At 41.4% G+C, this 13,075-nt stretch overlaps 1 protein-coding gene across 4 annotated transcripts in view; it reads right to left on the bottom strand.

Moving 5' to 3' along the window:
• Meis1 (Meis homeobox 1) overlaps positions 1-13,075 on the bottom strand; it is a 140,308-nt gene that overhangs the window by 52,388 nt on the left and 74,845 nt on the right. For all 4 annotated transcript variants that reach the window (XM_027388072.2, XM_027388074.2, XM_035452884.1 and 1 more), the window contains one exon: positions 7,775-7,920. In XM_027388072.2, coding sequence (XP_027243873.1) covers positions 7,775-7,920 — 146 coding nt within the window. The remainder of the gene's footprint in view (positions 1-7,774; positions 7,921-13,075) is intronic.

Here is a 13,075-nt window from a genome sequence, read left to right as displayed (position 1 = left end):
GGCCTGTGTTTAGATAAGACATTTTATATTGGAAGCCATGGCCACTGGGCAGTAATTGTTGAGTGAGGGCATTTAGTTGTATCTCCAGAAAGTGAGGGCTTAAGGGGCTTTGAAATGTCAGAGGGTTTGTGGCATAACCTCTTTAGCCCCCAGAGGTTCTCCACTGGCCTACAAGAAAGAGGAGTTCCCAGTGCCCCATCTCAGTTCTTCAGAATTCCCTGTTCTGCTGGGTGTTGCATTGAGGTTCTGGTAGGAGTTAGGGAATGGGGAAGGGTTGCTGCTATTGTTTTGATTTTTGGCTTTGTGTTTTTGAAAAGCTGAGGGTTGAACCTCAGTCCTTATCTGAGCTCAGCAAATTCCTTACTGCTAGAAACAAGCCATTATTCAGAACTCTTCTGTGGCCTCTACTTCAAGTCCTGCCTTGAGTTCCTGCCCTAAATCACTCTTTAAAGAACTATTGTAAGAATAAATCTTTTCCTCCCCAAGTGGCTTTTGGGTGGTAGAATTTATTCAAAGCAATAGATATGAACAGGTTGACATACACAGAAATGGAAAAATTAGGTAACTGAACATGATTACTTAGGAGATTCAAAGAAGCAAAATGGGTCACTTTTCCTCAAGATTGGTAACATGGCAAGAGTTTGAGATTTTGTCCTGCAGAAAGATGTACATACAACTAATTATAAAAATAAACATGTATACAGTCATAGTCGCATGTTAGCTAGAAATACTGAGGTATGAAGAGGATGCTTCCAGTTACGTCAAATGCAGCATTCTAATTTGGTGACATATAGTTTTACTTCTCTCCAAACAACTTAAACCAATCTAAAGCAAAGCATACCAAAATTTACCCTTCTAAAATAAAATCAACCAGCATTTCCCTTAGTAGAACCATTGAACCTCTGTTCTTTCCTTTCTTTGTTTGGTTTCTGGATTTTTTTTTTCTAGACAGGGTTTCTGGGTATAACACTGGCTGTCCTGGAACTCACTCTGTAGACCAGGCTGGACTTGAACTCATAGACATCCACCTGCCTCTGCCTCTGGAGTGCTGGGATTAAAGGAGTGCTCCACCACTGCCCTGCTGAACCTCCATTCTTTAGGGCAAAGTACCTTCCAGGAGCCTTATCTTTTTGGTTTGTTGGTTGGTCAGATTTTTTTTTTTGACACATGGTCTCCCTGTGTAGCCCAGGATGGCCCACACTCTCTAGTAATCCAGGCTCCCCTCAAACTTTCTTGCTTCTGGCCCCGCCTGTGGAACACTGAAGTCCTTGGGTTATGGGTTCTGCAACCACTGCTGGCTTCTAAAACTCTCAGACCCTGAGAAAGTAGTGAGTTGGTCTTATATAAAACAGAATTCCTACAGATGAGATTGAGGTAGTTTAGGGGGGAAAAAGATAGATTCACAAATGAACACATGGTATCCCAATTTTAATTTAATTTCCGTAAAAGATAAATTGAGGAGGTGCAGTTACATGCATATTCGCTGACCAAGTTTGCTATTTTATTTTAGAAAATGTGTCATCATTAACTGGAAAAAAAGGCAGCTATGCTGCTGACACGGGCTTTGAAGTCTGAAGATGGCTAGAGTTCAATCATGTGCATAGCCACAAGCGGCCTAACAACGTGAGCCCACGTGGACACTTGATTTAAACTAAATCTTTATCTAATTAGCCCCAATTAACAGTACATCAGAGGGGTTGGGGGTGTGGCTCAGTGGTAGAGCACTTTCCTGGCATGTGCAGGCCCTGGGTCTGATTCCAAGAAACCAAACATCATGTATTTCTTTCTTAGCTTTGGAAATAAAAGGAAATTTTAGAAATGTTGCTAGCTAAACTCAACAAACAGTCCCACAGAGAAGGGTCCAAGCATCAGTGAAATCAGTGAGCCATCTGACAACCAATGTCCCAGCCACAGTTAGAAAGGAACATAGGACACCCTCCTATTTGAGTCCTGTGTACCTGTGGTGAAGTCACACTTTTGTTTTCACTTTTGATTGTTTTCCCTTTTCTGTCTCCTCATCAACCGACCATAATTACCCCAGGTCAAAGGGGCTCGGCTAGGAGGGGAGCAAGAAAGAACAGGCAATGGGAAGAGGTGGGGAGAGGCTGGGAGAGGGCTCTGCCAGGTCACTAATGGCCTCTGGGGCAAGAACTTGAAGACGGGACTATGCTTCCCCTTTGATCTTCTAATTCACAATGATCATTAGTATTAACTCCAATTCTTCTGGGTGAAGAACTCCAGCTGTAGCCTTTTCAGTTTACCTGACCTAAGAAAATTCATCACCCAGCCATTAGGATTTCAATAACTACCTAAGAAAAAGAAGGCAGTTGCCCCAGAATCTTTTAGCCCCCCCCCATTCTATCTTCATGACTGAACAGAGTTTATATGATGCATACCACAGAATAATTAGGGCATTCCCATTCCTCCAGTAATTAAATAATCCATCCATTTCCCTACAGAGACAGATGATTCCCGGTTGGATGAAAAGCTGTCGGGTTCTTATGGAATCAGAGGTGGAATATGATGCCTTTGTAAAGCAGCAGCTATCTCTTGAGATTCAGAAAGAACCTCACCGGCTGTGCCTGAGTTAGTGCCAGCAAAACCTAGATCTGGTCAGAAGAAGGGCAAGTCCAAGGGGGCAAGGAATGACCATAGAGATGCTCTTTTGTGTTGAAAAGACTTTGTTTTAAATGTGGTCCATGGACATCTGGAAGGAAAAACCCTCACTCCCCCGCTAGTGTTTAAGTGTTTAGTAAGTATAGCAAGTTAACATCTGCAGATAATACTTGATGATTCCTATCTGTAATCCTAGCACTTGGGAGGCTGAGGCAGGAGGATTGCTGGAAGTTGTAAAAAAAATCAAAAATTTGGGTTATAGATATGACTCAGTAGTAGGGGGCTGGCTTAGCACAAGGCTGGGCCTTGGTTTTCACCCCCAGCACTACAGAAAGACAGACAGACACACAGACAGACAGATAGACAGACAGACAGACACACACACACACACACACACACACACACACACACACACACACACACACACACACACGCACGCACTCACCCGAGAGTGCACATCCCATATAACTGCTATAACTATGAACCACTTCCTTTGGCCAAGAATGAAAGTGGACTGAGGTTGGTTTAGATCTCCTTGCTGCAGTACTTTGTATAACCCCTACTGACATCTCGAGCACAAGCTTTCACAAATACAGATGACCTGTCTCTCTGCCTTCTAAAACCTGGTCTACTTCTTTCAGAGCTGGCAAGGCTGGCTAAGAATAGCCACTGCTAAGAAATAAAAATATGAAGAGGAAAAAAAATGCCACCAATAGCTCCCTACATGGATACAGACCTGCCTGCCAACCCTTCTCTTACCTTGGTCAACAGAATGAGCCATAGGGATGTCAATTAGAACTCTCCCACTGCAGTAATTAATTGCGGTGTTTAGAGAGCGATTCTTCCAGAACTGTTAGCAAGACTGACACCGAGATCCTCCAAAGGATCTTGTTACTGAGATCAGAACCAATGGACAACATCTGTCTCTTCTAGAGCAATCAATTCCTAGTCCAATTCCATTTGCTCCATGTGTAGAGTGGCAGACCCGCAGGGCACTTTTCATCTAATAGTGTTTCTATGGAAACACCATTCTCAACCCAGAAGATTCTACAAACCCTCACACTGGCTGTATCCACATGAGGGGAAAGTCTTAGAAATCAGAAATTGAGGCATGAATTTGACCAACACCCATATGAAAATATTTTCCAGGCTAGACGTACACACACACACACACACACACACACACACACACACACACACACACACAATGAAGGAAACAGACACACAGAAAATATTTGTTTTTACTCAGAAACAGCATTTGCAAGGCTTCACCTGAGGAGATCCTGCTATCAGTGGAAGGACTTGGAGTTGGGAAGACTGGCTGCCAGTTAAAGCCAAGTGTTGGCCTTCAAGAGCTTTCTCCATTTGAGTCTGTACCTCAAAAATCTCCACTTCCCCTAACTATCAGAATGCCTGGGACACACAGAGGCTCCAAGCGAGTCCCTTCACATTCTAAATAAGACCCTCATTAATCATTTTTTATCTAGATTATGTTTTTGAAATCTAATATGATCAGGTAGGGAAACAAAAGAAGAAAAAAAGACTGTTGGTTTTAACCTGACATGAATATTTCATACTTTTCTTTATTCCAGGAGTCCCCTGAACATATCTCTATAACACAGGGGAAGTCCTGAGACACAGTAGGCTGTTTACTGTGGGGATGATGCCCAGGAGAAGGGGAAATATCTAGACCTGACATAAGTCCGAAACTTATTCTTACTCACGAAGATATTAAGTAGTTTGAAATTGTGTGTAATAGTCTGTCTTCAGGCAAATGCAAGCATCTACATGAATAAATGCTTCTATTTCTTTTCCTCTTCTCTCTTATTAGCTATCTAAATCATGTCAATCATCCTTTTCTCTTGAAGGGAATCGTTTCTTTTAAGAGACTTTCCCTACTTAGCAGCACTGACAAATGTTCAGGAAGCCTAAGCTGGGGGGATTGACTGCATTGAAATGTCTACTCACGCCATAATCACCAGCGCTTTAGACTTGTCTCCTTTGCTGTTGTTTTTACCATACACAAGAATGTGCAGGTTAGACAGCTAGAGTCCCTAAGTCCAAGAATCAGCCATTAGCTCTCCAGACTAGTAACCTGGCCTGCTGATTAAATCTACCTGTGGCAAACTAAATACCAAGGTGGTTTCCTTCCCCTGCAGCTTGGTGCAAAGCCTTTTCTATGCCTTTGACACACAAATGCTTGAAAGCGTTTTTTTCAACTTTTTAACTGAAGAAACTCAATAGAAGGATTGGTCTATTTCTTTTTTTAAAAAAAAGGAGGAAGAAAAACTAGCAACTTAAATGCTTGAAAGCGTTTTTCAACTTTTTAACTGAAGAACCTCAATAGAAGGATTGGTCCATTTCATTTAAAATAAAGGAAAACAAACAAACAAACAACAACAAAAAAAAAAACACCCTAGCAACTTACTTTCTACAAGGTGCTCCAGGTTATAGAATATGCCTTTTGGTATTTAAGAAAAGTTCACTTACAATTTGCTAATAAATGGTCATTGCAATTTTTTAAACTAGCCAGAGTTTTGATTGTTTTTTTGTGTACAGCAGATTTCTTGAAAGGAGTTTTCAGATAAATTACATTAATCACATAAAAATAATGTGATAGTTTACAATTTGTGACAGTCTTCCAAAGGGACTGTCCCTAAAGAACTACTCCTCCAGGAGTTACCATAGGCTCAGTATTAACACGGAGCAATAATACTCTTTCCAATCAACAGGTTTTTTGTTTGTTTGTTTTTCTGTAGAATTTACTGGAATTTGCTCCTGACTGACTTGGCTAATGTTTCCCAGACATCACAGAGGGAAGGGCATTCCTTGACCATGGAAACTCTTTTGTCTTTCCATTACAGGGGTGGGGTGTGGGTGCTCAATGGGGAAGGAAAGGGGCGAAAAATCCAATGTCTCCTAGCTTTGCTTTCAGACCATGTCACCAGAGCAACTGGCTTTTGAGAAATCACTATTTTTATCAGTATTTCTATATGAGCAGATGGCACTGGAGTGAGTCAGGGTGCGGAAGTCTCCAGTAGAAATTGCAATGCAACTTCCACAGACATTCATAGAAAGCCCAAGAAGCCTGGAGGGAGGACTTCCCTTCCAGGGCAGTGACCAAGGCCAGTGACTGAGGGCAACTAGCCAGGCTTCCAGAAACCACACAGTTTGTAATTTCCATTACAATTGTCCCTATAACACAACTCACATAAGCATTGTGGTTTAGATAAAATCATGCCATTACGAAGGATTTGGTATCTGTCTGGTTCTAATTTCCTTTAGACAATATAGCTCTCTGCAAGGTTCTTCACAAGGGTACAACCTGGGAAAACTGGCAGGTGAGTAACATAGCTTGTTCTTGTCTCTCCTGATTCTATCTGAACCAATATTTGATTATATTTTATTCAGAAAGATCTCAGCATCAAGTCTCCCCAAAGCTCCTTCTCAGGCTGACAGGACCTGAGATATCAAATTCTTTTTCCTGTTAAGATAGGAACTAGCAGTAGTTTGGTTGTAAGTTCAGGGCCATCCTGATTGCACTCTTACTGCAAAGCAGGTCAGCTGCTTGGCTCTCAGGATGAACTTACAGCAACCCTGCATGAGCACCTTGACCCATTCTCACCTCTTCTCTAAATGAATGCTTTCATCACAGGTCCAGGACACCACAGTCCTCCCTTCTCCAATTCAACAGTGGTTGATAATCATCAGTTGGTAAATTACACAAGGCAGATGACAAAAGATTTACCTACATGCAGTGAATCTTAAGTAATGAAACCAGGGTCAGATCTAAAGGAAACCCAATATATTGTCAAAACCATGTTGTCTAAAACCAGTAACCTCCAGTAGTAACCATCTCATGAACTTTACTCAGAATGCTCAATACTGTCTAGACCATGTTTTGAACCATGGAAGATTCAGAAGACAGAAGAGAAAACTATTGCCACTGCTCTCAGCTTTGACTCCATTCACCAGGGCTGAAGAACATGGATTAATTTATATCCTTGAGTATTACTGGAGGCACAGCCCCTATGCAGAACAGCAGAAGTAATTTTGACCAGATACCACTGAGTATGTCCCTTCAGAACAGAACAACTCATGAGGAACATGGTTTGAAAAGTGGGGAAGGGAGTGAGGGTCACCAGGCTCTGGGCTTTCATGTTTAGGGGCAATGGCCATTAAGAAAAGTAACCAAAGTTTAAAAATAGTGAGGCTATTGAAGCCAAAGTCACAAATTTTTAACCTCCATTCATATATGTAGCTCTGTTTTAACCTGTCCATATTAGTCTATAATATTGAAAATGCCCTGATCAAAATTTTACTCATTTTCAGAATATTATTTTATCCATAAATTTTCATTTTGGCTTCTTTCTTAGACATCATTAAATCCACATACACTTACAAAATATCCACCCAAATATTGTGATTATAAATATTTTGAGCATGAAATTCATTCAGAACAATAACCAAACCAAACAAATCCCCTGTTGGCATGAAGCCCTGAGTCTCCTGTTTCTCACATCTCCAGAATTCCTGCAGTGAAAATAGCAGTACTCACACAGACAATATAAACTGCTGTTCTGCTTCAAAAGTCCCCAGGGATTGCACAGGAAGAGTGGGCTGTATATTGCTGTTTTCCTTTACAGTTCTAAATGCAGAGACAACTTTCACTGGGGGCTCTGACTCATAGCACGGTCATAATGGAAGGGTCCATTCAAGTCACTGTGTGGCAAATTACATGATCATTTTGCCATCAAAAGGGAGTTGCCAATTTTTCAGACCATTCACTACAAAGGTCCATGAAAACACTCACTACAGATACCATCTTTGGGATAGGTTCGACTCTCTTCTTAGCTAGCTTTACTAGTTCTAAGTTCTTCAGACTCACTTTGAAAAGCAACTTCATATAATATATACACTTAAAATCACAAGTACACATGGATTCCCAAGCCTTGTAACTTACAAAAATTAACAAAATTAGAATCGTGAACTTCAAATGAAGCTCCTCATTAGGGTATGGGTCAAGGAAATAAGTGCCAGCCCTTTGTTCAAAACTGGGAACACAGTGATGTCTGAAGTCCAGGGGGGTCATTTTTCTCTATCAAAACTGGTTCATTGTCCATATTTAGTTTACATATGTCATTTAGAATCCACTTACTGTTAGATGCTGGAACAGCCACGCCCTCATGATATTGGTGGCTACTTTGGGAAAGATGCCACGCTTTTTGTGACGCTTTTTGTCCTTATCAGGGTCATCATCGTCACCTGTGCTGGGGGAAGCTACACTGTTGTCCAAGCCATCACCTGCAAACATAGTGAATCAAATTTTGACTGATGCTACCTTAACATACTTTATTCAAATAGAATGCCTTTGGATACAAACAAAACCAAAAGAGCAGTTAAATGATTAGTAGTTTCTTCGGTACTTTCATTTTATTCCAAGACAAAGAGAAAGAACAAGGTCTCAGCTCAAAAATCATCATGTCTAAAAAAGAAAAAGGTCTTCCAAAGATCAGTGCTAAACACAAAAGGAATGGAGGGAAATATCCATCTCTCGAGTGGCTTGTTGCCATGGTAATTATTCCATTATATGTAACACCTCTACTGGGGAGTTCAGTGTGGTGGCATTGCTACTGGAGATCTCTGCCTGGGTATTTGAACTCCATACAAAGTCACTGACGTCAACTGGTGACAAGATGCATTTAATACAGCAACTACTGCCATAGGTGATCTATCTTAAGACTGGTTGGAGCAGGATGGGGGAAATGCAGGCAATCCATCACATAAACAATTTGCCGTGGAATGCTTCAAAGAAGATATTTTTCCTAGTGTAGCAACAGCGTCAAGTTTAGTGAGAGAAAACCCCTGATGCATCTTTTAATTAAAAAATAATTACTATTGAAATAAAATAAAGCAATGCTAGAATTGTACTGCACTAATAATCTGGGCAGTTTCTAAAATTTCTTCTTAAAGTATTGCACACTGAGATGTCACCTGGTAACGTATTCCTAATGGATCCTAATTTTTCTACTGATTTTGTTATAAACACTTGAGTTGTATATTTTCAGAAATATTTCAGCTCTGTGACTCAATAAAATGATAATACAGTCTTCCTTTAATAATGCCATATTTGACAAAATGAGGGAAAAAAAGCATTACCCTTATAATCACAGGAACCAAAATAAGTCACAAGATCTAAAATAGAAATACCTACTTTTGATCTTTGCACCAAAGTCAAAGGACAAACAACAGCGGACTAAACCCACTACACTTGATCAGCCGCCATGCTCTGATGGGTCATCTTCTCACCAGGGAGCTACCTGAAACCTCTGTCCTGTCTGTGAATTTTAGTAATGGACTTTGAGAATGGACGGATTGATCTGGGCCCAGAATAAAGAACTCCAGTGGCAAGGCTTAGAAATGCAGTAACAACTACACCCCAGGGCACACTCATCCCATTAAATAAGTCATTGGGAACCTATGGTCCAAAGAACTTGACACTTTGGTAATACAATTTGCCTGATGACTACCTATTGGAACTCACATCAGATTCTTCTTACAAGGCTTCACCTCCTCCATTGCTTGGTTCTACTTCAGGTCCTCAATGCAACAAGAAACCTCTATTTTGATTTTGCTTATTCTGTCATCTATAGTAGTTATAACGCAAATAAGAGCTTCAATTTTTCTTAACTGTTTTCTCAGGAAACCCACCCTTCACCTTGTAACCCGAAAAGTGACCCCCGCCCCCTGTGTTTCTCAATTGCCTTGATGTGCCCTGAGATAAACCCCATCAATAAGGAGCAGATAGAGTCCAACATTTTGACTTTTAGTAGAGCTACACCACACCATGTGTTCTAGCAGAGCTTAGTAATGTAAACTTCTATAAAAATTTATAATTTTAGTGCACTTAACATTATATAAAGTTATGAAAGTTGCCCAAGCTCATAGAATGGGTCTCCCTAGAAAAGATCACGAAGACCTCCCAATTCCAAAGCTATCACAACCCATCCAACTAATGAAGAAAGTATTGTGCTTCAAGGTCACATGGCTGGGCATGCTGATGTTGGGGTTCCTGGTGGACCAGACACCCACACACCTAAGTCAATGCTGCCCACTCTTTATTTGCATAACCAAGTGTTTCATGGGAAATCCCCTTGGGTTTGCCTAATACATTCTTTCAAAGTCCAGTATTTAAAGAAGCTGCTCCTACAGAGAAGCAATTCACCACATAAAATAACAATTCATTAAAGAAACATGAGAAAAGAAAACAACTCCACAGCATTCACATTTGCAATAGCTGATCCACTTTCGATATGCGAAGGGTGGCCAAGGAAAAGAAACATATGACCCGATCAGTGATTAAAAATGAAAAGCTAGCCCAACAATACTGTTTTCACCACCTCTCCATGATAGGTTTCCACCTTCACAAAAATAGCCTTTTTATCCATCTCAAACCCCTTCAGATTAATTTAGCAAGCAATGTCTAGTGCCTGCCTAGGAGAGAATTCATTGATAATTTATGGAAATATCTACCGTAATCCAGTGGAGATGACTTTTTTCCAGCTTTGTGCATTAATAGATAATCAAGGCCTTAAAGCAGCCTTAGCTTCCCATTACCTCGGGCAAAAGAATTCCTGAAAGTGTGCCTTGAGGGCACCTGAATTATATACTCCATTAGCAGAGGGAGGCTTTCTGTATTCCACGTGTAACACTCCCCAGGACCTTTCCTGTTTATTTCTGCTGTATGAAAGCAAAAGCATTAGGGCCAGAATTTTTTAAGTGAAGACTTATGTAGATACAATGGAGAAGCCTTTCAGGCAGGAGCCAGATCACCCCTTCAGTCCCTGGCAGTGACCTCTCCTGAATAAAAGGTTTCTGTTACATCATTAGCTCAAGCCAAAAACAGCCCTGGCTTAATGCACAGTTTGTTCTTCCTACTGTTTTTAGGCAAATACAGCTACTTTACTCCCATCTGGGAGGGAAATTACACTGCTGGGTTGTAATCTAAGACAAGATTTTCATTGGAAGCAAATGCTTTCAATCCAGTGTAAATACTGCTGCATGTTCAGAACGCCTAAAACAATAAACCTTGCTCCTTCCCAACACGGTTAGGGAAATGGAGAAGATGGGGGCTGAGAAGAGCATAATAAAACAGAGTATTCTAAAAGCAAACACTTTCATAGATTTTAATAAATTGTTTAACCTCTTCCACTTTCTAAAATTGAAAATTGATCTCGCAGCGTCTCGACCTCAGAGGAGAGTCTAAATGGTCAATTGTACCTTTAGCATTTCAATTCACTCCGCAATTTGATACAGTCACCTCAATGTGGTCTCGGGAGGATTTATTTCCCTTTTTTTATTTTTAAGATCACTACACAAACTTGGAGAACCACGGCCGACCACACGGCAGCAGGCAGGGGTTCTGAAGCCCATTTGTAAAATGTCAGCGGTGACTTCATTCCTGGTGCTGACTTCTCCTGCCGCCAAATGAAGGCAAACTGAAAAGGTGGAAATAATCATAAAAATGATGCTCCTCCATAAACAAGCTTACGGCCTCATTAGGGTAGCAGTGGGCTCCAGTGGGTGATTTATGCTCGTTTTGCTGATGCTATGAGGAAATGCCACAGGGCGACTTTAGCCAACTGCTAATGGCTTCTGACAGCTTCTTAGCAACTAGTGCAAGCAACGTTGTAGCGTTTGCTAGTGACAGAAACCGAAAATGTCATATTATCTGCCCATGTGTCATGAAGTCCGTGTGGCAATTAACTAGTAGGCCAGTGACTGAGGGGCTAGAGGCTCCTGAAAATGGCCTTTGGCTATGCAGAGGCAGCCATAGCTGCCTTCGTGCACACTGCTGCACGTATGCAACATTCTAATGCAGAAATCCACTCCCTGCAACTTGCCAGGTTCTGATGAGAGCAGACCAGGCCACTCACATTCCTTTTTTTCCCTCACCTATGTGACTTTCTGGGCATAGGATCTGATGCTAGCAGAGGACTCCAGAGGATTCTGCTTTGCTATGATTAATTGGCGGTACCTGGCTTGGTGCTTTTGGACGCTGCATTCTAAGGTGCTAGCTTTTCTGCTCTCTCACAAATTAGTCTAAAAGGATTGAAGATCACTGAAGCAGACTCATTGCCTGTCAGATTCAAGAAGCAAAAGAACTGCACAGCAAAAGGATACTAGTCCACCAACACCAGGCTTCTAACAAGCAGGGGGAGACTCTTGGCCACACTTTGCAGTTTCCAAGCTATCAAAACCACGCACTATATGTCAAACTGTCAAACCTTTCAGCGTGGGCCATTTGCCCTTTCAAATAATATTTAAGGATTGTTTTTACAAAATTTTATAGGCCATGGTCTAGTGAAAGAGGCCAACCAACAAAGAAAGGAATTTGTACTACAATTCTGCTATGGACAGTCTCTGGTGAGACTTGGGCCTATCCCTGTAGAGCAAGGCAGGTGACCTGTGGCAATTCCCAGGCTGCCAGAGAGCTCAGATTTCAAACACACTCAACTCAAACATCCCAAGTTGCCTATTTAAGCATGCCTAGGCATTTCAACTCTGCTATCTCCTCCCTTTCAAGGCAGGATAAAGCGGCATTTATTGTATTCAGACCATTCAATAGGTCAGAGTGGCCAGGTCAGCAGGGAATTCCTCTACAGACAGGTCCAAGCCCTGTTCCTTTTTTTTTTTTTTTTAAATCTATCTCTCCCTTTTCTCCTAGGACTGTCATTCCCCAAAATCTGCCTAAAAGCTTAACTGATGGAAACTCTGCCTGTTAGTGGGTCATCAGGTAAAAATAAAGCGGGTTGTGTGTTACAGGTTGTGTATGACAGAGGCCAAACTCGTAATTAAGGAAGTGAACTTTCAACTTCCAGGGCACATGGAGACATAAGGTTGGGACCCCCTTCTTTTGCTGGAAGTTACCAGACAATCATAGATTCGAGAACATTCTCATTTACAATGTTGTGTGGAGACCCCATAGCTCGGGGTCATACCCTATTCCTTTACTTTTCTTCTCTTACAGCCTTTAGGAATAGCAGTGTCTTGTCCTCAGATGTACCTAGATTCAATACCCAATGTCATTGATAATTATACTTCTCAAACTTGGAGAAAGTTTATTTTGTCCTGAAAATAGTCATTTCAAGACCCACTGAAGATGGCTAAATCTTCCTGCAGAGGGGATCATTGTCATATGCTGTGACTGTGGACAGAAAGAGCAGGACATGAAGAGCTTCCTTTTTCTCTTGGATCTTCCACAGTAAATCTACATAGGGAAAAATATGCCCCACCCCAGCAGAGTGAGTCCAGCCTCCCTTGTCCTCACTATGGAAAATGTCTTATCTATATAGAAAGGTTAGATTTCTTTGCAGGGGGTCAAGTGTTAGGAATGTTAGAAAATGTAAAAACTCACCCCAAACCCACTTCTCTGGATCCTGGGGTATCCAGTTCCCCC

This window comes from Cricetulus griseus (assembly GCF_003668045.3).
Source record: "Cricetulus griseus strain 17A/GY chromosome 1 unlocalized genomic scaffold, alternate assembly CriGri-PICRH-1.0 chr1_1, whole genome shotgun sequence".
NCBI lineage: Eukaryota > Metazoa > Chordata > Mammalia > Rodentia > Cricetidae > Cricetulus > Cricetulus griseus.
This window is presented reverse-complemented; position numbering and strand designations above follow the sequence as displayed.